This window comes from Budorcas taxicolor, chromosome 18, assembly GCF_023091745.1.
Source record: "Budorcas taxicolor isolate Tak-1 chromosome 18, Takin1.1, whole genome shotgun sequence".
Lineage (NCBI taxonomy): Eukaryota > Metazoa > Chordata > Mammalia > Artiodactyla > Bovidae > Budorcas > Budorcas taxicolor.
The window spans coordinates 56,514,302-56,534,990 of record NC_068927.1 but is presented as its reverse complement, the minus strand read 5'-3'; the positions used below and the strand labels follow the sequence as shown (position 1 = coordinate 56,534,990).

Genomic DNA, 20,689 nt, shown 5'->3' with positions numbered 1-20,689 from the left:
GAGTATTTGTTGCTCAGTCATGCTGACTCTGTGGTCCTATGTATTGTAGCTTGCCAGGCTCCTCTGTCCACGGGATTCTCCAGGCAAGAATACTGGAATGGGTAGCCATTCCCTTCTCCAGGGGATCTTTCCCACCCAGGGAAACTTGGGCCTCCTGCATTGCAGGAAGATTCTTTACAGGTCTGAGCCACCAGGGAAGCCCCAACAGGCCAGAGGGGTGGGGGTTAAAAAAGGCAGCAAGTAGTAAGTACTATGGAATGGAAGGTCATGGGACTTATGATTTTTCAGGTCACCTTGGCCTCTGAACCCACAATGAAGAGCAAAATTTCAAATTTAAGTGACCTTTGTAGGAGAGACAGTGAGTACTTTGAGGGAATCTCAGACAAAGAGATATGACTTAAGGTTCATTGGGGCCTAGAGAGCAACCTCTTCTTTCCCTGAGAGGAAAAGCAGGCCTGAGCCAATGAGGAGTCTGGCTGCACCATGATGTCATTGGGTGCTAGGCAGAGAGAACAGGCTCTCCCGCCCCTGTTCTGAGTATGGCTCTCCCGCCCCTGTTCTGAGTATGCCCCTAAGGAAGCTGAAAAAGGCAGAAAATAGCCTGCAGGAGGTGACTGTTTGACCCCCAAGCTACCAATACAATCCTGTATATGGGGAGGCTTGCCTTTAGCCTCCAATAGGGCCCTGGCTGTGGGCATATCTGAAGCAAGAGTTAGGCATCTTTCAGAGGTTTTATAGGGCTACCCAGGTGGCACTAGTGGTAAAGATCCCACCTACCAATGCAGAAGACATAAGAGACGAGGATTCAGTTCCTGGTTTGGGAAGGTTCCCTGGAGGAGGCATGGCCACCCACTCCAGTTCTTGCTTGGAGAATCACACAGACAGAGGAGCCTGGCAGTCTGCAGTCCGTAGGGTTGCAAAGAGTCAGATGCGACTGAGCAACTTAGCATGTCAAGGGGTTTTCTAAGAAGAGTTCTCTGTTTCAGGAATCACTGGATGCCTGATCTTGCTCTTTCCATCCTTTTCTGAAGAAATTGAGGCTCTCAGAGAGACCACCTTGAAATGGGGGCAAGGATTGAAACCCACATGTGTTTGGGTTTGGCTGGAATCCTTAACTACCTCTTCTATAAAGAAACTGAACGAGAGAGGCTGGGAATCTTAACAACCATCACACAGCAAGTAGCCAGTATTCAGACTTAGTTCTCTGAGCTACCCAATCAGTAGCCACTGCCATATGGGTAGTTGGTGGCTAACATATCAAACAGCGTAGATAAGGAACATGTCCACTATCACAGAAACTTCTATTAGATGGCATTGCTCTAGAGGTGATTTTCATGAAACTCATGGACTCTGGAGCCAGACTGCCTGGGTTCAAATCCCTCTCTGTCCCCTAAGTTTTCCCATCTGTAAAGTGGGAATGGTGATGATGACGATGATGATAGGAAATAACCCACAGGGCATATTATGAGGATTAAATGAATTAACATGTGTCTGTAGGGCTACCCCAGTGGATCAGTGGTTAAGAATCTGCCTGTAATACAGGAGACACAGGAGATGTGGGTTCGATCCCTGGGTTGGGAAGATCCTCTGGAGGAGGAAATGGCAACCCACTCCAGTATTCTTGCCTGGAGAATTCTGTGGACAGAGGAGCCTGACAGGCTACAGTCCATGGGGTCACAAAGAGTCAGACATGAATGAAGTGACTGAGCATGCGTGAACATCTAGGGACTTCCCTGGTGGTCCATTGGCTAAGACTCCGAGTTCCCAATGCAGGTGGCCTGGGTTTGACCCCTGGTCAGGGAACTAGATCCCACATGCCACAACTAAAGATCTCTCATGCCACAACCAAGATCGAAGTGCTCAAGTGCTGCAACTAAGACCTGGCGCCACCAAATAAATAAATAAATACTTAATTTTTAAAGAGATGTGTATGCAATGAGCTTAAAATAGTGTCTGCACAGAGTAAGAGCTTTTGGAGTTTGTTTTCATGATTTAAACACCTGGTGGCCAGACATTCCCCAGGAGAGCTGAACCCAGAAGGTGAGATCACAGGTCAGGAGGATTTTTGCTGGGCTCCCCTGGGGAGTGGGAGTTGAGAGTGGTGGCAGGAAGGGCTGTGGGAACCACCCAGGCACAGAGTCCTGTCCCGGCTGCCTCCCACCCAGGGGCCGGGGAGGTAGGAGATGAAAGTGAGGAACAGGGCGAGCCCCATATGTTCCTTATGACCCAAACTTTGTTCCCAGCACCCAAGACGAATAGGCGTGAAATCCACATCTGGGCCGCACCTCCGGCCTGGCCATTCCCTCCCGCCTCTGGGCGCTGAGCCCAGTCTGTCTTATTGCTATAATGAGGGCAGCACAGGTGGCTTCCAGAACTCAGAAGAGGCCCCTGCCTTCCACAGCATCGTCGTTGGCTTCCTGGAAGAGCAGACTCCTAAAATGCGTGTGAGCTGAGGACGAGTTTGCCCAGCAGAGGAGATAGAAAGAAAGGCCAAGTTAGAAGTTACAGTTGTAATGGCTAGCTCTCTGGGCTCTGAATCCAGCAATCTGGGTTCAAATCTCAGTGGAACCTGCATTCCTTGCTTTCTCCATGGACAGCGGAGCCTGGCGGGCTATAGTCCATGGGGTTGCAAAGGATCAGACATGACTGAGCGGCTACACTTCCACACTTTCAGAAAGTCACAGTTGGTGCAAAGGTCCAGAAGCCAGAGGGCGCTGTATGGTCAGAGAAGAGATCTGAGGCTGGAATAAGCAGTAACCAGGACATATGGGGCCTCTAAGACCAGACTGAGGGCCTGAGTTTTTCCCCCAGGGGCACTGGAGAGCGGTGGGAGATTTATGAGCAGTGGAGGGGCGGGGTCAGCCCTGCATGAGCAACAGACATGATTTGGACAATTGTAGAGGTGGCTGGGTTCACTGGGTGAGCCCAGAGAAGGCCTTGAACCCAGACTGCAAGTTGGGTTCTCAGAGGAAGTAACATCAGAGGTGGGTTTTGAAGGACAGAGGAAGGAATTGGTCATGACTAGAAAGGCAGAGAGTCGGGGAATTTGTCCAGCGGTGCTGGGGAGATACGGGATGACTGTGACTTGAAGAGAGGCAAGGTCACCTCGGGACATAGCAGACTCCTCTGGGATCCCTAGAGGGTAGACTGGAGGGGCAGGGAGACTGGGGTGGGGGAGGGGTTGGAGAGAGGATCCGGGTGCGAAAAGTGCCAGGGCTGGGCTTTTAGGGACAGAAAGAGGGTCAGAAAAATGTCACCTACACTGGGAAGACTTCCTCTTACCCCCATACAAGAAAAAATTTCTCTTAGCCATTTCTTTTCTTTGTCTAATTAATTAATTAATTAACTTGACTGTGCCAGGTCTTAGCTGCGGCATGCCAACTCTTGGCTGCGGCATGTAGGATCTACATGCATGCATTGGGAGTTCAGAGTCTTAGTCTCAGCCCCTGGGCCACCGGGGACGTCCCCTCTGCCTCTGTCTTCACAATACTATCCCCTCTGTCTGAAATCCCCCTCTGCCTTTCTTTTCTCCTTCTTTTGAAATTGAAGTTTAGTTTATTAACAATATTGTGCCGGTTTCAAGTGTGCACAAAATGATTCTGTTTTGAGGGCAGGAAAAGGGGGGTGATAGAGGGTGAGATGATGGTTGGATGGTATCATCAACTCACGGAAAGGACACGAGTTTAATCAAACTCTGGCAGATAGTGACGGACAGGGAAGCCTGGTGTGCTGCAGTCCATGGAATGGCAGAGAGAGACATGACTGAGCAACTGAACAACAACTATACATATATACACACACATATATATATATGTATGTGTATATATATACTTCTTCCCAATTCTTTTCCATTATAGTTTATTAGAAGATATTGAATAGGGACTTCCCTGGTGGTCCAGTGGTTAAGACTCTGCACTTCCAATGCAAAGGACATGGGTTCAGTCCCTAGTCTGGGAACTGGGATCCTACATGCCTTGCAGCCCAACCAAGAAAAAAAATATATATGTATTGAATATAGTTCCCTGTCCTATACAGTACAGCCCTGTTGTTTATCTATGTCTTTATTTTAAAAGAACATATGTAATTGGATTTAGGGTTCACCCAGATAATATGGGATGATCTGATCTCAAGATCACCATTTTAGTTACAACTGCAAAGACCCTTTGGCCAAATAAGGTCCTATGTACAGGTTTCAGGGAGATGTGTCTCTTTTGGGGCGGATGGGGGGCACCAGTCAACCCACAACGTCTTGGGTGAGTCACTTTCCTCTCTGAGCCTCAGGGGTTCTATCTGTATAATGGGGCTAATACCAACTCCCACCTGAAGGGGCAACTTTGAGGGTTAACAAAACCTAAAGAGTGCATGGTCCAGCTCCAGTGTCTAGGAAACCCTCAGTCAGAGTGGCTGCCATTTCTTGCCAATGGATTTTTCCCATCAGAGCTGGGTTCTTCTGCCAGTCTCTTCCTGCCTTTTCCCCATTTCTCTGCACATATGTCTCTGTCATAATTTCCCCATCCTTCTTTGTTTCCTGCCTGTGTCATTTGGGGCAAGTCACTTATGCCCCTTGAGGCTTGGTTTCCTCATCTGTCATATGGGATAATAACTTCCTCCTTTTCATAAAGAGACTGTGTGATTGCACGAGTGAGTCCTTAGAAAGTGCTCAGAACTTAGCCTGGTATTTAGCAGGTGCTTTACCTGCTAGCTGCTGTCACTGTAATTATTATTATTATTATCGTCATTATTATTACTGCTACTACTGTTTTGGTTTCCTTTATCTTGCCTCTGTCTTCCCCCTCTCAACACATTCCTGCCTTTCTGAATAAGTGCCTCACCAACCTCTAAGCCTTGAGAGTCATTGAAAGTCTATCTCTCTCCCTTGCTGTCTCTCTGCCTCTCCCTATTTACGATGAGTTTATTTTACTCTATTTTTTATTTTTGGGGGCCATGTCATGTGGCATGCAGGATCTTAGTTCCCCAGTCAGGGATCAAACCCACAGCTCCTGCAGTGGAAGCGCAGTCTTAACCACTGGACTGCTAGGGAAGTCCCTCTGTGATGGTTTTGAAAGACGCCCACCTTCTTTGATATCCCTCTGTTCAAGAGGAGGAGCTCAATCTCTTTCTCTTTGTTTTTGTTTTCCTAAGGTTTTATTTATTTTGGCTGCACTGGGTCTTTGTTGAGGACCCAACGCAGCCAAAATAAATAACATTTTAGGAGAAAAAAAAAAGCATCAATCCCTTTCCCTTTGTCTGTGGGCTAGACTGAGCAGCTCACCGCCAATGAATACACATCCACAGCTTCCCTAGTGGCTCAGGCAGTAAAGAATCCACCTGCAATGCAGGAGACGAGTTCGATTCCTGGGTTGGGAAGATCCCCTGGAGAAGGGAACAGCTACCCACTCCAGCATTCTGGCCTGGAGAATTCCATGGACTGTACAATTCATGGGATCGCAAAGAGTCAGACACGACTGAGCGACTTTCACTTCCAATGAATAGAATAAAGAAGTGATGGTGCTAGGAATTCCCTGGTGGTCTTTCACTGCTGGGGCCTGGGTTCAGTACCTGGTCAGGGAACTGGGATCCTGCAGGCTAAGTAGCATGGCCAATACACAAAGAAAAGTGATGGTGTGTGATTTTGGACATAGGTTACATAAGACTCTGCGGTCTCTCCAGTCACTCGCTCTGAAGGGGAGCCAGTAGCCGTGTTGTGACCCAAGGAGTCCTATGGAGAGGCTCATGTGGTGAGTGTTAGGGTTCACAAGGGGCTCATAGCATATAATTAAAATATTGCCGCTGTGACTTCATCTCTTGTTTGTCAGGTCACCACAAAGGGCCATATTTTAACTATACGCTATATATATGGGGCTTCCCTTGTGGGTAAAGAATCCGCCTGCAATACGGGAAACCTGGGTTTGATCCCTGGGTTGGGAAGATCCCCTGGAGAAGGGAACAGCTACCCACTCCAGTACTCTGGCCTGGAGAATTCCATGGGCTCTACAGTCCATGGGGTCGAAAAGAGTTGGACATGACTGAGCGACTTTCACCCACATGAGACCCTTGTGAACCCTAACGTTGAGTAGCTGAGGCCTCTTGCCAAGGGCCATGTAGGTGAGTTTGAAGGTATTCTTCCAGCCCCGGTCAAGAGTTCGGATGACTGCAGCCCTGGCCCATAGCCTATTGCCCCTTCCTGAGAGACTGAATTCTCTGTTGTTATCAGAGCCAGACCCACCCAACTAAACTGCTCCACAGTTCCCACTCCTCAGAAACTGTGAGACAATAAATATGTGTAGCTCTAGGCCACAGAGTTTCAGGGTAATTTGTCATGTGACAGCAGATCATGAATACACATTCCTTTCTTGTGTTTTCTCAGTGTCTCTCTTCACTTCCAGCTCTCCCAGGGATGTCTTTCTCCAACACAGTCTTTGCATGTCCATTTCCAATTCTCTATGAATGCCTCTGTCTTTTTCAACCCTCTTTAGCCTTATCCTTCCTATCAGTTGATCTGTTGCTGGGTCTCTCTCCCCCTACCTGGGTCTCTGTTTCTGTTGATACCTCTTCCTCTTCATGAGGGTCTCTCTTTACAGGTGTGCGTGGATGTCTGCCTCTTTCTCCCTGTCCTCGCCTCTCTCTGCTGCTTTCTCCAGGCGTGTGTTTCTATGTCTGTCCTCAGATCTCGTCTTCTGTTTCTGTCTCTCCCTGCACACCTCCGGCCTGGCGTCTTGCTCTTCCATCTTGAACCTGCTGTTTGACGCACGTGCCCGCACTCTCTCTCTCTGTGGGTCTCTGTGTCTATCTCTAAGTTTGTGTGTCTATGTCTTTCTCTCTGTGTATCTCTTTCTCTGCCTCCATCTGTATCTGTCTCATTTTGTGTTTGTTTTCCCCCAGTCATTTGCGGGGCGGGGCGGGTGGGGGTGGTGGTGGATCTCTCTCTCTCTGCCTTCTCCTTTCATTCAAGGTATGGAAGTCTGTCTGTCTCTCCTGCAGCCATCTCCCCCTGCCCAAACCCGCAGCCGCCCCACCCTGTCCTCTCTTCTCTACCCTGCATCTCCCTCCGCCCTGTCTCTCTCCCTACTGATCCCAGCCGCCACAGTTCCCTGCCCTCACCTCTGCTCTCTCTTCTCTGCCTTCCCGGCTCCACCTCCCGCCTGCCTCTCTCTACAAGTCTCTGCCTCCCTCTCCTGGTCAGCCGCCCACACCGCACTCAAGTCTCCCAGGGGATCCCCTAGCCGAGTTAAGGGAGCCCCTGGCGGAGGCCCGAGTGATGCACTGGGCAGGGGGCTGCAGGCAGTGATGCAGGCTCCACCCTGGGTCCCCGTGAGCTGGGGGAACCCCTGATCCTCTGGGGCCAGCGGCTCTGGGCTCAGAGACCTCGAGGACTCTCCCAGCTCCACCTTAAGCGCCCCCCCTTCCCTCTTCTGCGGAGGATGGAAACTGCCAGCTCTTGGGCCCCAGGTGTCTGGGCCACCCCCACCCCCAAGGCCCCAGTGCATCTGGGAGCTGGGGATCAGCCCCCCAATGACCCCTCCATCCTGCCCCTTGGGCGCCCCTACTCCATCCACACCAGCCCGAAGAGGAGGGTTCTCTGCTGTGAGAGCCCCCACCCCCACCCCCAAACAACGACAGAAAAATTAAATAACTGCAAAAGAGAGAAGAGAGGGAGGGGCAGGAGGGAGGAAGGGAGGAGAGAGACAGAGAAACAGAAGAGGCAGGAGAGGAGGAGGTGGGGAGGGAGAGAGGAGCTGGAGGCTGAGAGGGAGAGAGTGAGGAGGAGAAGAAGGGGAGAAGGGAGAAGGGAGAGGCAGGGACCGAGAAGGAAGGGAGGGAGGAGGAGGTGAGGGAAGCAGGATGGAGGGATGGAGTTAGGGGGCTTGGAAGAGCTTTTAATGAAAAGGGAGCAAAGAAGGGGAGTGTGCATCAGGAACCCAGAGGGAACCCGAGGGAGAAGCAGAAGGCAGAGAGAGGAGTAGGAAGATTGGGAGGCAGAGCAAGCCTGGAGGGTTCGGGAAAAGAAAGGGGAGGCAAAGCGAGGGAGAGGAGGAGAGAGGAGAGGGGTGGGGGTCCCAGATCCCGGCTGCCTCGGTAACTGAGGAACTGGGACTCCCTGCAGGGAGGAGCGGAAGGCTGGAAGTCCTGGGAGGGGTTAGGGTTCCACAAACAGGGGGAGAAGCTGAGAGAGGGCCGGCCGGGACATTGGGAAGGGGTCACCCCGAGGCCTCTTGGGGATGGGGGCTGCACCTCGTCTGAGCGCCCCTCGGGTGTTGGCACTCTGGGCCGCACTGGGAGCGGCAGGTAAGGCCTGGGGGTTGGGGCAGGAGCCCCTGAGGGAGGGGTGGGGTGGGGCGCCAAGGAGAGGGGTGCAGGCTGCTCTCTCCCCAGCTCACATCGGACCCGCACCTGACCCAGAGGACTGGTGGAGCTACAAGGATAATCTCCAGGGAAACTTCGTGCCAGGTGCAGCCGGGGCGGGGACTCTGGAGTCTGGGCTGCCGGGCGCTTTCTTCCTGAGATCCAGAAGTCCTCTCCTTCCCGCCCGCCCTCCCCCCGCCCCAGACCCGAGAGTCCCAGCCCCTTCCTCCCTCCCTCGGGAGGCCCAGTTTCTGAACCCGAGTGGCTCAGCATGGGACATTATACATGCGCATTTCAAGTAGTGAGTGGGAGTGACTGGAAGGTAAGAGAGTGTGGGGGTGGAAGAGTGTGTGTGTGTTTCCTGGGAAAGAGGCAGGTAGGTCCTGGCTCTTGCTGAGAACCAGAGGTTCAGTGGCCCCGTTCCCCCGCCTCCTCCTGCCCTCTCTTGCAACTCCTTCCTACTTCATTCATTATCCGGCTGTGGGACAAGGAGACTGAAAGAACTACAACTCCCATGACCTCTGGGGCAGGCAGGCAGTGAATGGGCTGTTTGGCAGTCCCGGGGCCTGCTGGGAGTTGTAGTTTCTTCCCCCGATGACTAAGATAGATTTGATCAAAGAGACTTAGAGATGTTAGGGCGGTAAGGGGGAGGGGGTCCTTAAGAAACGCCTCCAAGATTCTTCTAGGACCCCAGGATTCTGGATCCCAGCCCCCGCCTCCCTCAGAGCCAGGAGTCCAGATTCCCAGCCCTTCCTCTCGTGGGATCCAGGAATCCAGACGACAGCCTTCGCAGCGGGTCCCAGTCTAGGGGTCCAGTCCTTATTTCTGACTTCCTTTTCTCCCTACCCCACCTCGGCTCCCAGGACCTCCCTTCTGGGGCCTGGTGAACGCAGCCTGGAGTCTCTGTGCCGTGGGGAAGCGTCAGAGCCCCGTGGATGTGGAGCTGAAGAGGGTCCTCTATGACCCCTTTCTGCCCCCTCTGAGACTCAGCACCGGGGGAGAGAAGGTAGGGAGCCTGGTGGGAGGGAGGGGTTACCGAATCCACTGGGGCGGGGCCTGAGTGGGCATCGAGGGTGGAGCTTTGAGTTGGGAGGCTAGCCTTGGGGGAGGAAGTCTACTCCGTGGAGAGGAGGCTACTTACACTCGCAAATGATCACCAAATCTTCCCTCCGCAGACATGGCTCCTAGTCTTCCTCTCTCTTAGAAGCAATGGTAAAACAGATCGTCTCCTGGGCCAGGCACTGTTTTCAAACTTGATGAATCCTCTAATCTTCACAGCACCATGAAATAGGTGCTATTATTATCCTTATTTTATGGATGCAGAAACTGAGGCACAGAGAGGTTAAGTTACTTACCTGAGGTCACACAGCCAGAGAGTGCCAGGGCTGGGATTCAGACCTCGGCAGCGTGGTTCCAGAATCCACACTCTTGCCCGCTTCGCAATATTATTTCTTTGGCACTCTCCGGTCACCCAGCCAAAAGTTTCAGAGCTTCCCCATCCCATTTCCTCCCTCACTTCCATTTCCATCCGTTCCCTTTCTAGTTTTCCTGCTAAATAGCATTTCATTTCTTGTCCCTCCACTGGCCTCACCATCATCTTGCATTGGGATTGATGCTATAGCATCTTTGCTGGCCTGCTTCTCTGCCTCCTGCAACCCATTCTCCATCCCATAAATAGAGAGATGTTTAAAAACACAAACTGGATCATACCACTCTCTCCTACTCAAAATCTTTCTGTTAGGATAAGTAATGACAGCATACATTTACACAGCACTTAGCATGTGCCTGGTACTGTGCCAAATGTGTTATATCTATTCAATTATTTAAATAAAAACACAAAATACCCATCATTGCCCACAAGGCTCTGCATCACCTGGCTCCCATCACCACACTCTCCTTTGCTTACTGGGCTCTGGTCCCAGGCTGCTTCACTGTTACTGAAATAGGCCACCTCAGGGCCTTTGCACAGACTGTTCCCCCTTCTGGAATACCCTTCTCCTTGCTCCTTGCAAATAACCCCTCCTTATCCTTCAGGTCACCATTCAAATGTAACTTCTTCTTGGAAGCCATTCCTGACACTCCACCCCTACTCCATTCTCTGGGTTTCCTTTTTTTTTTTTTTTGGCGTGCTGCTTGCAACTTCTTAGTTCCTCAACGTGGGATTGACACCCAGGCCCCTGCAGTGGGAGCACAGGAGTCCTAACCACTGGACTGCCAGAGAATTCCCTGGGTTTTCCATTTATTAGAACTCCCAGTGCTCCTCGGTGTGGGCATAGGATGTAATTAATTAAGCATTTACTTATATGAGTCAGTATTTATTGTTTCTACTTCATTCGAACAGAAGCTCCATGAGCCCCAGAGTTTTTGTCTACTTGCTCATGGCTCTCTCCCTGGCATCCATGGCACATAGTAGCAGCTCAATAAATACTTGTTAATTATATTCACCACTATTGAGCACCTACCAAGGATCAGCCCAGACCCTGGAAAGACATTAGTGTTCAAACCATTCACTTCAGTTCACTTGCTCAGTCATGTCAGACTCTTGTGACCCCGTGGACTGCAGCACACCAGGCCTCCCTGTCCATCACCAACTCCCAGAGTTTACCCAAACTCATGTCCATTGAGTCGGTCATGCCATCCAACCATCTCATCCTCTGTCGTCCCCTTCTCCTCCTGCCTTCAATCTTTCCCAGCATCAGGGTCTTTTCCAATGTTCAAACTATGCTGAATGATTAAATGGATATTGGCTGTGGGAAATGTATGAATGGAAAACAGTCGGCAAGAGATTTCTCTGCATTCCCATGACTGCCTCTACCTCCCCTACAGCTCCGTGGAACTCTGTACAACACCGGTCGCCATGTCTCCTTCCTGCCTGCACCCAGGCCTGTGGTTAATGTGTCTGGGGGGCCCCTCCTTTATAGCCACCGACTCAGTGAACTGCGGCTGCTATTTGGAGCACGTGATGGAGCTGGCTCTGAACACCAGATCAACCATCAGGGTTTCTCTGCTGAGGTGATGGCCGCTGACCTCTGACCCTCGGCCTTCACTCTAAGTCAACCAAATTCCTCCCACCTCCTGCATGCATGCTCAGATGTTCAATCATGTCTGACTCTTTGCAACCCCATGGACGGTAGCCCACCAGGCTCCTCTGTCCAAGGGATCCTCCCTGCAAGAATACCGGAGGGGGGTGCCATTTCCTCTTCCAGGGGATCTTCCTGACTCAGGGATCAAACCCACATCTCCTGCATTGGCAGGTGGATTCTTCACCACTAGCACCACCTGGGAAGCCCTCCAACCACCTCACCCTGCTCTTTTTTTTTCCTTTAAAATTTTATTTATTTTTTAATTAAGGATAATTGCTTTACAGAATTTGGTTGTTTTCTGTGGAACATCAGCGTGAATCAGCCATAGTCACCCTCCTTTTCATGCCTCATCCCATCTTTCTCCATAGAATCCACAGCCTGCCTCCCCCCCCCCCCCACCTCGTGAGCACTAATCCTTAACCTGACTTGGAACCCCAAAGTTGCTCCCATTGCCCACTCTGCCCTCCCCTTCTTCCGGAGGACCCCACTCTCTGTGCTTCCCTCCTAGGTGCAGCTCATCCACTTCAACCAAGAACTCTATGGGAACCTCAGTGCCGCCACCCGGGGCCCCAATGGCCTGGCCATTCTCAGCCTCTTTGTCAATGTGAGCCCAGGGAGGGAGGGAAGGTCTGGACCTGGGATCTGAGAAGAGGGAACTAGGAAGCCCAGTCTCTGGGGTCCTAGGGGAGGAAGGGCTTGGGGACGCTTGGATTTCTGGATTCCTCTCTCCTCACTGCATACCTCCACACAGGTGGCTGGTAGCTCAAACCCGTTCCTCAGCCGCCTCCTTAACCGTGACACCATCACCCGCATCTCCTATAAGAGTAAGTCCCTGGGCACTGGGAGGGTGAGGGGGTGGATGGGGGATGGCTTATGCACACAGGGGAGTTCAGCAGGGGCACCCCTCTTCACTCTGACCTGATATTCCTGCAGATGATGCCTACTTTCTTCAAGACCTGAGCCTGGAGCTTCTGTTCCCCGAGTCCTTTGGCTTCATCACCTATCAGGGCTCTCTCAGCACCCCACCCTGCTCGGAGACTGTTACCTGGATCCTCATTGACAGGGCCCTCAATATCACCTCCCTCCAGGTGACCCTGTCAGCCCATCCCCCCCCCTGCCACCCCCCAACCCGTTCCTTGGCCTGGGTGTCCCCTAGCCTCACCTACCTTTCTACCCTCGCTTGACAGGGAACTGGAGGGAATTCGAGGGTCCTACCGCCCTGGGGCTGTGGGGGGCGGAGTTGATCAAGACTCCGCCCACCCGCCTCCAGGGGCGGGGCTTCCTGCCCGCTGCCTCTAGAGCCATTCATTACTCACTCCCAGTTTCCCACCCCGCTTCCGTGGCAGATGCATTCCCTGAGACTTCTGAGCCAGAATCCTCCGTCCCAGATCTTCCAGAGCCTCAGCGGTAACGGCCGGCCCCTGCAGCCCTTGGCCCACAGGGCCTTGAGGGGCAACAGGGACCCCCGGCACCCCGAGAGGCGCTGCCGAGGCCCCAACTACCGCCTGCATGGTATGATGCAGTTTGCAACCCCTTCCACGTCTTGGTCTAACCCACCTATGTGTCTCCCCTTGATGTTTCAATATGATGCAGTCCAACCCCTCCCTTGCTGCTTCTGTGTGCCCAGCCTCCTGAACTCTCCCTCGCTCTTTCTCCCTTTGTGTCAAAGTGGTACAGCCCACCTTCCTGTCACAGACCATTGCAGGTCCGTGATTTGCTATTCTTCACTGCTTGCAACTTGCAACTCGGTGTATAACCCGAGCCCCCTGGTTTCCTTGTGGTACGATCCTGTACTGGTCCATGATTCTTGTAACTAGGGCTTTCCGAAATGGTACAGCCCAGATCCTTTCCCCTGTTTTCATGTGGTAAAACCCTATACTGTTCCATAATCTGGCATGTCCCTTACTGAAAAGAAAAAAGAAAAAAAAAAAAAAAGTGGTACACTCCCCTTCTCCCCCTGCTGCCTCCTCGTGGTTCAGTCCCGTGATCTAGTCCACCTCACTGGCTTCTCAACATGGTACAGCCCAGACCTCGCCATGAATACCTTCACGTAGTTCAGCCTAATGCTGATACTGGATGTCCCTATTCCACCCTCCTGCTGCCCCGCTATGGTTCAGCCCAGTGCCAGGCAACCTGGCCATTTCCCCCAGCTTCTCAACCTGGTACATTCCGACTCCCCCCTTTGCAGCCTCCCTGTGGTAGAGCCCCGCCTGGCCCTCACCCATCCGCCCCCTACCCGCCCCTTGCACGCCCCCTGCAAGGTCCATCCTATCTTGCCCTAACTAACGTCCTCTACCCGTGTCATCTTACAGTGGATGGTGTCCCCCATGGTCTCTGAGACTCCCCATCGAGGACTGCGCCTGCCTTTCCCAAGCCTCCCCACGAGGGGAGGGGAGTCACCCCCAAAACAAAGCTATTAAAGGGACAGAATACTTCCTGTATCTCAGTGGTCTCATTCTAGGCACGGCGGGGAAACATTTGGGTACTAAAGAATAGTAGCCTTCTTCTAGAAACCATCTGCCTTTTCCTAAACCCCACTAATCGGTTTTTTGGCTTCCGGGTTCCAGAAAGAGTTTCTTGGATGTGTGGCTCCTTTAAGCAGCGCCTCTCCCCTCCCACCCAATTACCCACCCTCCTGGGCAGGCAGCACGCGCAGAGCCATGTGCTTCCCCCTCCCGTCTGCCTCATTGGCCCGAACTGGGTCACGGTCCCGCCCCCAGAGCCATCTCCCATTGGGTAAATGTAGGTCAGGGTCCCGCCTCCCTCCAAAAGGCAAGGTAACTTCACGCTCTGAGCCCCTCTCTCGCACTTCTGGGCCTTGACGGATCCAGGGGTCCCATTGGCTGTGCGTCTCGAGGGGTCAGGATGCGATTGGCTCGCGCTTTCAGCTGGAGGGAGGCACGCGGCTGGGGTGCAAGGCCAGAGTCGGGTGGGGGCTGAGAGGAGGGGTGCACTCTGTGGCGTCGGGTGTTTTGGTTTGGCTTTTTTTTTTTTTCCGCGAAAGAAGTTTGCTTTGGCCACGCCTCAAGGCAGCCGCCTCCCTCTGCCCTCTCCCCCGGCGGTCCGCGCACACCTCTCGGTGCAGATTGCAAAGCTCCTTCCTTGGGGAGAGCTGCAGATTTTGCAAGAGCCAGGCTCGCCCACCTTGTAGAAGGAGCGCCTTGTGTCCCCCTGAACTCTCAGTTGCAAAGAGCCGGCCGCCTGATTTGATCACCCCCTCACCCAGACTGTATGCTCTTCTGGGACCCTCTTGAGTTGCACGTTTCTGCACCGAGGACTGCAAATCCCCGTCGCTCCTAGGATTTGCAGTATTCTGGATACTGGAGGCTTGCAAGCTACGCTCGCCCGCCTCTGGGCAGACACTTGCCCGAACCATCGGAGTGTGCCGCTGACTGGCAAGCCAGCTGTTCGCCTCTCCATGAATCCGTGAGCCTGCGGGCAGGTGCCGGGCGATGGCGCGGCCTGTGAGCGACAGGACCCCGGCTCCCCTGCTGCTGGGCGGCCCGACTGGAGCCCCCCCTGGTGGGGGAGCGCTGCTTGGGCTGCGAAGCCTTCTACAGGGGACCAGCAAGCCCAAAGAGCCAACTAGCTGTGAGTTCTAGCCCCCATCTCACCCAATTCAGACACCGTACTCCCTTAGGGACTCAAGTCCGGGGAGGGTCCCCAGCTACCTTCTAAGTGCCAAGAGTCCATCCTCTTTAAATACTTAAAGTCCAACCTTTAAATACCCCAATACTTAGGTGTTTAGAGCCCTAGCTCACAGGACCCAAAGGTACCGGCCCTCATGCCAGTCCACCCCGAGGACTCAAGACTCTAGGCCCCAGCCCCGTCTTCCTTTTGGTTCCGAGCGCCTGGACCCCTGGGGTCCAGGGAGAAGGGAGGGGGTGTGTCGAAGGCTCACACGGTTGTTACACGGGCTTGGGCGGGGCCTCCTGGGGTCACATGGAGTCTAGGGATGAGGAATGTGCCCCAGGAATAGAGCCCCTTCCTACCCCCTTAAAGAGTGTGGAGGCGGGGAGAAGGGGGTACTGTGCGCCGGGTGTGTGTGGGGGGGTGGGGGCTGGAGGAGGGGGTTGTAGATTACAGAGGAATTACAGAGTTGTCGTTTTTTTCTCTCACCTGCCCAACCCTCCACCTACCTCTGTCTGAACTTCCGCTCCCCTTCCTGGGTCTCTGTCCCCATCCCTCTTTGCATCCCTGTCCTCTGATCTTTCTGAGTTTCCCCCCATCTCCTGGGCCACCGTCCCCGTCTCTGTTCTTGCTTTCTGTGTCTCTCTCCCTCTCTGAGCCTCTACCTCCTCCTGTCTCTGGGTCCTTGCTCTCGTTCTCCGGCCTCTCTCCCACCTCCTTTCTGTGTCCCCGCTCTCTGGATCTCTGCGGTGCGGGGATCTATCCCCTTGTTCCTCGCGTTTCTCTCCACTCGGAGTTGATTCTTCATCTCTATCTTCCTCTTCCTCCCCACCCTGCTCTCTCTTTCCCTGGCCTGCAGGTCTCCTGAAGGAAAAGGAGCGCAAGGCGCCCCCGCCAGCAGCAACAGTCCCCGGGCCGGGCCTGGAGACGGCGGGCCCGGCGGATGCTTCAGCTGGGGCGGTGGTGGGCGGCGGGTCCCCGAGGGGACGCCCGGGGGCTGCGCCCGGCCCGGGTTTGTTGACGCCGCTACTGTGGGAGCGGACACTGCCGTTCGGCGACGTGGAGTACGTGGACCTGGACGCTTTCCTGCTCGAGCACGGGCTCCCTCCCAGCCCGCCACCCCCGGGCGGCCCGTCGCCAGCGCCCTCACCGGTGCGCACTCCCGCACCCTCCCCGGGGCCCGGCTCCTGCGGCTCGGCCTCCCCTCGCTCTTCGCCCGGGCACGCCCCCGCCCGGGCTGCTCTCGGGGCCGCCGGCGGCCACCGCGCAGGTGCGACTGCGGGGGCGAGGCAGGGCCCCGGTTGGGCGGGGCTTGGGCTCCAGAGGGCGGGGCTGTGCCGCAAGGGTTTGGGACAGTGGCAAGGGTTCGGGCAGGCAGCCTCAGTCCGTGACCCCTAATCGGGAGACGTCGAGGGAGGTGTCCAGATTTTGTGTTCCCTAATAGACCAGGGAACTGGGTCTCCCAGACCTATAGGAGATGAGGGACTTGGGACCCCAAGTTCCAGGAAGCCTGCCCAGTGGTGAGGTCGTGTGAACTTTTATGTGGGAGGTGAGGACAAAGGGTCTGGATACTCGAGATCCCAGAACACCGAAGTTATTTACCGGAGTTTATTCTGGACTGCGCCCTAGAATCTGGGCCCGGAATCGGTGCAGCTGGGGTAGGGGCCGGAGCTCCTAGGCCCTCTGCGAGCGAGAAAGACAAGGGCCGGCCACAGACGCACAGACGTGTTTCTCCAGGACAAAAGGGACTGGCGGCCCTGCTTCCTCGGTCCCCCTAGTGGAGAGAGGCGGGCGCCCTGGATCCCCAGAGTCCTTCAGAAGGGATCGTCATCCTAGGTCTTTCATTGACTGGGGCAAGGACTGAGCTTTCTATATTCCTGCAAGAGGTGCCCCGGGGTCCCAGAATCATGCTTATCCCAGTGGCGAGAATGTCTGGGACTTGGGAATATAGAGGGGGGCCGTCCTCGATTGTTCCCTAGAGAGCAGAGGGGCCTTGAGGTTGACAGCTGAGACCCCAGGGAGCAAGAGGAAACGTGGGCACCCTGGCGTTGCCACGGGAGGACAGCGGGTCGGGAATTCCCGGACACACCTGATCCTGGCCCTGACCTCCCCGCAAGACTAAGGCCCTCCCCTTCCCAGCCGCACATTCCCGCGCCACGTGAGTCCTCCTCCCTGCTCCGTGCTTCGCGCACGCGCGATCACGAGGGAGAGGGCGGGACTGGAGAAACGTGAGGGCGCCCGTGGCGGCGGGGCTGGGGGGTGGGGTGGGGGCGGGAAGCAGGCGCCAGCACGTGACTCGGCCCTGAACCTGTGTCCTCAGTTGGCCCCGGCTGGCTCTTTCTTAAAGATGCAGGCAGCCTTTACGCTTGAACCAACCTCATTATGCTTTCTCACTCTTCGGACTTAATGACTCATAAGAAGCTAACTTGAAGTGTCATCAGGACACTTTTCCCTGGGATCTAGGCTTTGGTCGGGGATTCAATTAAGAAGGGTAGGACTGTAGGAAAGATGCTAATTCTAAAGTCCTGAGGCTTTTAGAGGCAGTGATCCAGGTTCTTGTGCTACTTAGGGCAAGTCATATAGGATTGGGCCTTGGTTTTCCTGTGTGACAAGCGGGAGTTGGTTTCATGATTGCTAAGCATCTTTGTGGCTTAGGGAATCTTCATATATTAGGGAGGTTAATCCCTGGTGGGCTTTATGTTTGACCCCATAAGGACCTTCCTTGCTAGCCTCTGGGGAACCCCCTTCCCCAAATAAATACGCCCTCAGGTAGCACATTCTGTTTCCCCAAGGGCTGACCTCTCGGGACACACCCAGCCCTGTGGACCCAGATACGGTGGAGGTGCTGATGACCTTTGAGCCTGACCCAGCCGATTTAGCCCTGTCCAGCATTCCCGGCCATGAGACCTTTGACCCTCGGAGACACCGCTTCTCCGAAGAGGAACTCAAGCCCCAGCCAATCATGAAGAAGGCGAGGAAGATCCAGGTGCCAGAGGAGCAGAAGGTGAGCTTTGCTGGGTGTGGGACACAGGTTTGTGCATGCTGGCCCCACATCCTGGGATGGCCCTCCCTTCACAGTCAGACCTGGATTTCTCACCGGGATTAGCACTCATGTTCTTCCAACCTACAGCCAAGGACCATGGGCAGCTGCATGGCGGGCAGGGGGCGGGGCGGCAGAGGTTTGGGCTTGAGATTTGTGAAAAGGAAATCATTATGGGACTCAGACTCAGCCAGCCCTGCTGGGACTGGTTTTACAGGATTGGAGTTTCTCCTGTCAGTTGGACCCAAAACCCTCACTGTGGCAGGCTTCAGGGTCTACTAGTCACTACAGTTGCTAAGGATAGCATCCCTTTGGAATGGGGTATCAGCTTGTTTCTTCTGAGCAGCCAGCTTGGCTGGGGTTGGTCCTTTAATCTCTGGTTTGGGGCATCCTTCAGGGCAATAGGGCTTCCCTGGTGACTCAGACAGTAAAGAACCCACCTGCAGTATAGGAGACCCGGGTTTGATCCCTGGGTTGGGAATGTTCCCCTGAAGAAGGGAATGGCTACCCACTCCAGTATTCTTCCCTGGCAAATTCCATGGACAGAGGAGCCTAGCGGGCTGCAGTCCATGGGGCCTCAAAGTGTCGGACACAAGTGAGCGACTTTCACTTTTTCAGGGCAGTTGCATTCTGCCTAGGATGAAGACTGCCAGCCCCTCTAGGCCTCAGGTTCTCATTTGCAGCCAGGGCCACATTCCAATTTGAGGTATTTGGCGCAGTAACTGCATCTCTCTAGCACTCTGTCTTTGCCAGGCCTGGGGTCTTCCCTAACAAGGGGTGCCTGGGCCTGGTCTCACAAGACCTTGCCATGTCCTTGTGTAAGATACAACTACTTGAACCAGTGAGTGAGGGTGTGTGTGTGTGCGAAGTCACTTCAGTCGTTTCTCTTTCTGACCCCATGGACTGTAGCCCACCAGGCTCCTCTGTCCATGGGATTCTCCAGGCAAGAATACTGGAGTGGGTTGCCATGCCCTCTTCCAGGGGATCTTCCCGACCCAGGGATCGAACCCGTGTCTCTTAGGTCTCCTGCATTGGCAAACAGGTTCTTTATCCCTAGCACCACTGAGGAAGCCCAGTGAGTACTGGCCTGTAAACCAAATCTAGACCAGTGGTTTCTCCTGCCACAGGGCTCTGTTGTTAGGAACTGGATTTGCCCTAGCAAGCAGGGACTAGGCTTTAATGGAATGAGGTTGGAAGGGCATCTTTCAGAGCTCTGGGTGGTCCTTGTTACCAAGGAGTGGTCCTCCCTCACAGTCAAATTCAAGGACTGGAGAACTCTAAACATGGTGTGGGAAGGTCTCGGGACAGACCATTTTGCACCCAGGGCCTGTTGGGAGAAGGCAACTCCCTGGCCTCTATGCAAAGCCAGTGGTTCAGAGGGACTTCCCTGGCAGTCCAGTGGTTAAGACAACGAGCTCCCAACACAGAGGGCACAGTTTTGGTTCATGGTTGGGGAACCAAAATCCTGCATGCTGCACTGTGTGGCCAAAAACAAGACAATAATTGAGCCAGTGCATCAGAAACTGGCTGTGTTCATTGGGACCACTTATACCTCACTTTTGTTTGCTGAGGAGGGATAAGATCGCCTTGGCAACCAGGTCAGAAGGGCCCAGCTCTGAGAGGTTTTAAATGGGACACGAAACCCCATCACTAGGAAGCCGAACAACCAGGATCTGAAAAGGTGATCTGTAGGGCTTTTCTCTAGGAGATGCCCTCAGGCCCTGAAGGCCTTGTTGCTAGGGAACCAGTATCCTTAGCAAACCTGGGAGCTAACTGCAGGCCTTTTGTCAAGTTAGAAGAGCTTGGGTCTGCTTTGCACAGTGGAGACTATAAAGCGCAGTTGCTTAAGGTAGGAGGCTATCTCCTGCCTTAGCTGTTGCTATGGGTCCACTTTCCTTAGCAACAAGGGCCCTAGAAGGCCAGACTCGGGCACTCATCCATCCACTGGAGACCTAGTATCCTTTCGGCTCCACTGCTGGGGGAGAAGCAGCTCCCCGGGACGGTGGGGGCTCTCTTAGCTGTAGTCTGGTCCCAGAAGGCACAAGCAAAGCTGTTCCTCCCTTCTCTCGCTGGGGCTGGGCCCGTCTGGACCTCAGTGCTTTCCTGCCCACCCAGGACGAGAAATACTGGAGCCGACGGTACAAGAATAACGAGGCAGCCAAACGGTCCCGCGACGCCCGGAGGCTCAAGGAGAACCAGATATCGGTGCGGGCGGCCTTCCTGGAGAAGGAGAACGCCCTGCTGCGGCAGGAGGTGGTGGCCGTGCGCCAGGAGCTGTCCCACTACCGCGCTGTGCTGTCCCGATACCAGGCCCAGCACGGAGCCCTGTGAGGCCGCCCCCACCCCCAGGCGGAGCTCTCCTCCGCCTCGCTCAGACTTGTGCCCTGACACCCTCTTCCCTTCCCTGCCCTGTGGCCCACGGGCCGGCCAGCTGGGTGCCCCAGGGACGTGATGATGCAGATAAATACATTTATATTTTTAAGAAAAAGCGAGCCTCCCCGCTCCCTCACAGGGGCGGGGAGGGTCCTCAGTGTGTCCCCCATCCTCCCACCGCCTCCGTTAACACAATCCTGAATAAATCTTGAGAACCCCA

General features: G+C 54.2%; 2 protein-coding genes across 3 annotated transcripts; both read left to right on the top strand.

Annotated features, from left to right (window-relative positions):
• The first annotated feature begins 8,179 nt into the window (after positions 1 to 8,179).
• CA11 (carbonic anhydrase 11) lies at positions 8,180 to 13,864 on the top strand. Of its 2 annotated transcripts, XM_052656213.1 has the most exons (9): positions 8,180 to 8,286; positions 8,374 to 8,448; positions 9,207 to 9,349; positions 11,170 to 11,355; positions 11,935 to 12,030; positions 12,178 to 12,250; positions 12,360 to 12,514; positions 12,773 to 12,938; positions 13,739 to 13,864. In XM_052656213.1, the coding sequence occupies exons 1-9, from the start codon at positions 8,220 to 8,222 to the stop codon at positions 13,762 to 13,764; spliced, it is 987 nt and encodes a 328-aa protein (XP_052512173.1). In that variant the 5' UTR covers positions 8,180 to 8,219; the 3' UTR covers positions 13,765 to 13,864. The 2 variants fall into 2 exon arrangements, with proteins under 2 accessions (XP_052512173.1, XP_052512174.1); XM_052656214.1 differs by lacking the exon at positions 11,170 to 11,355.
• A 350-nt stretch (positions 13,865 to 14,214) lies between these two features.
• DBP (D-box binding PAR bZIP transcription factor) lies at positions 14,215 to 20,677 on the top strand. The gene is made up of 4 exons (XM_052655498.1): positions 14,215 to 15,017; positions 15,916 to 16,326; positions 17,849 to 18,060; positions 20,212 to 20,677. The coding sequence occupies exons 1-4, from the start codon at positions 14,879 to 14,881 to the stop codon at positions 20,425 to 20,427; spliced, it is 978 nt and encodes a 325-aa protein (XP_052511458.1). The 5' UTR covers positions 14,215 to 14,878; the 3' UTR covers positions 20,428 to 20,677.
• Positions 20,678 to 20,689: the final 12 nt, after the last annotated feature.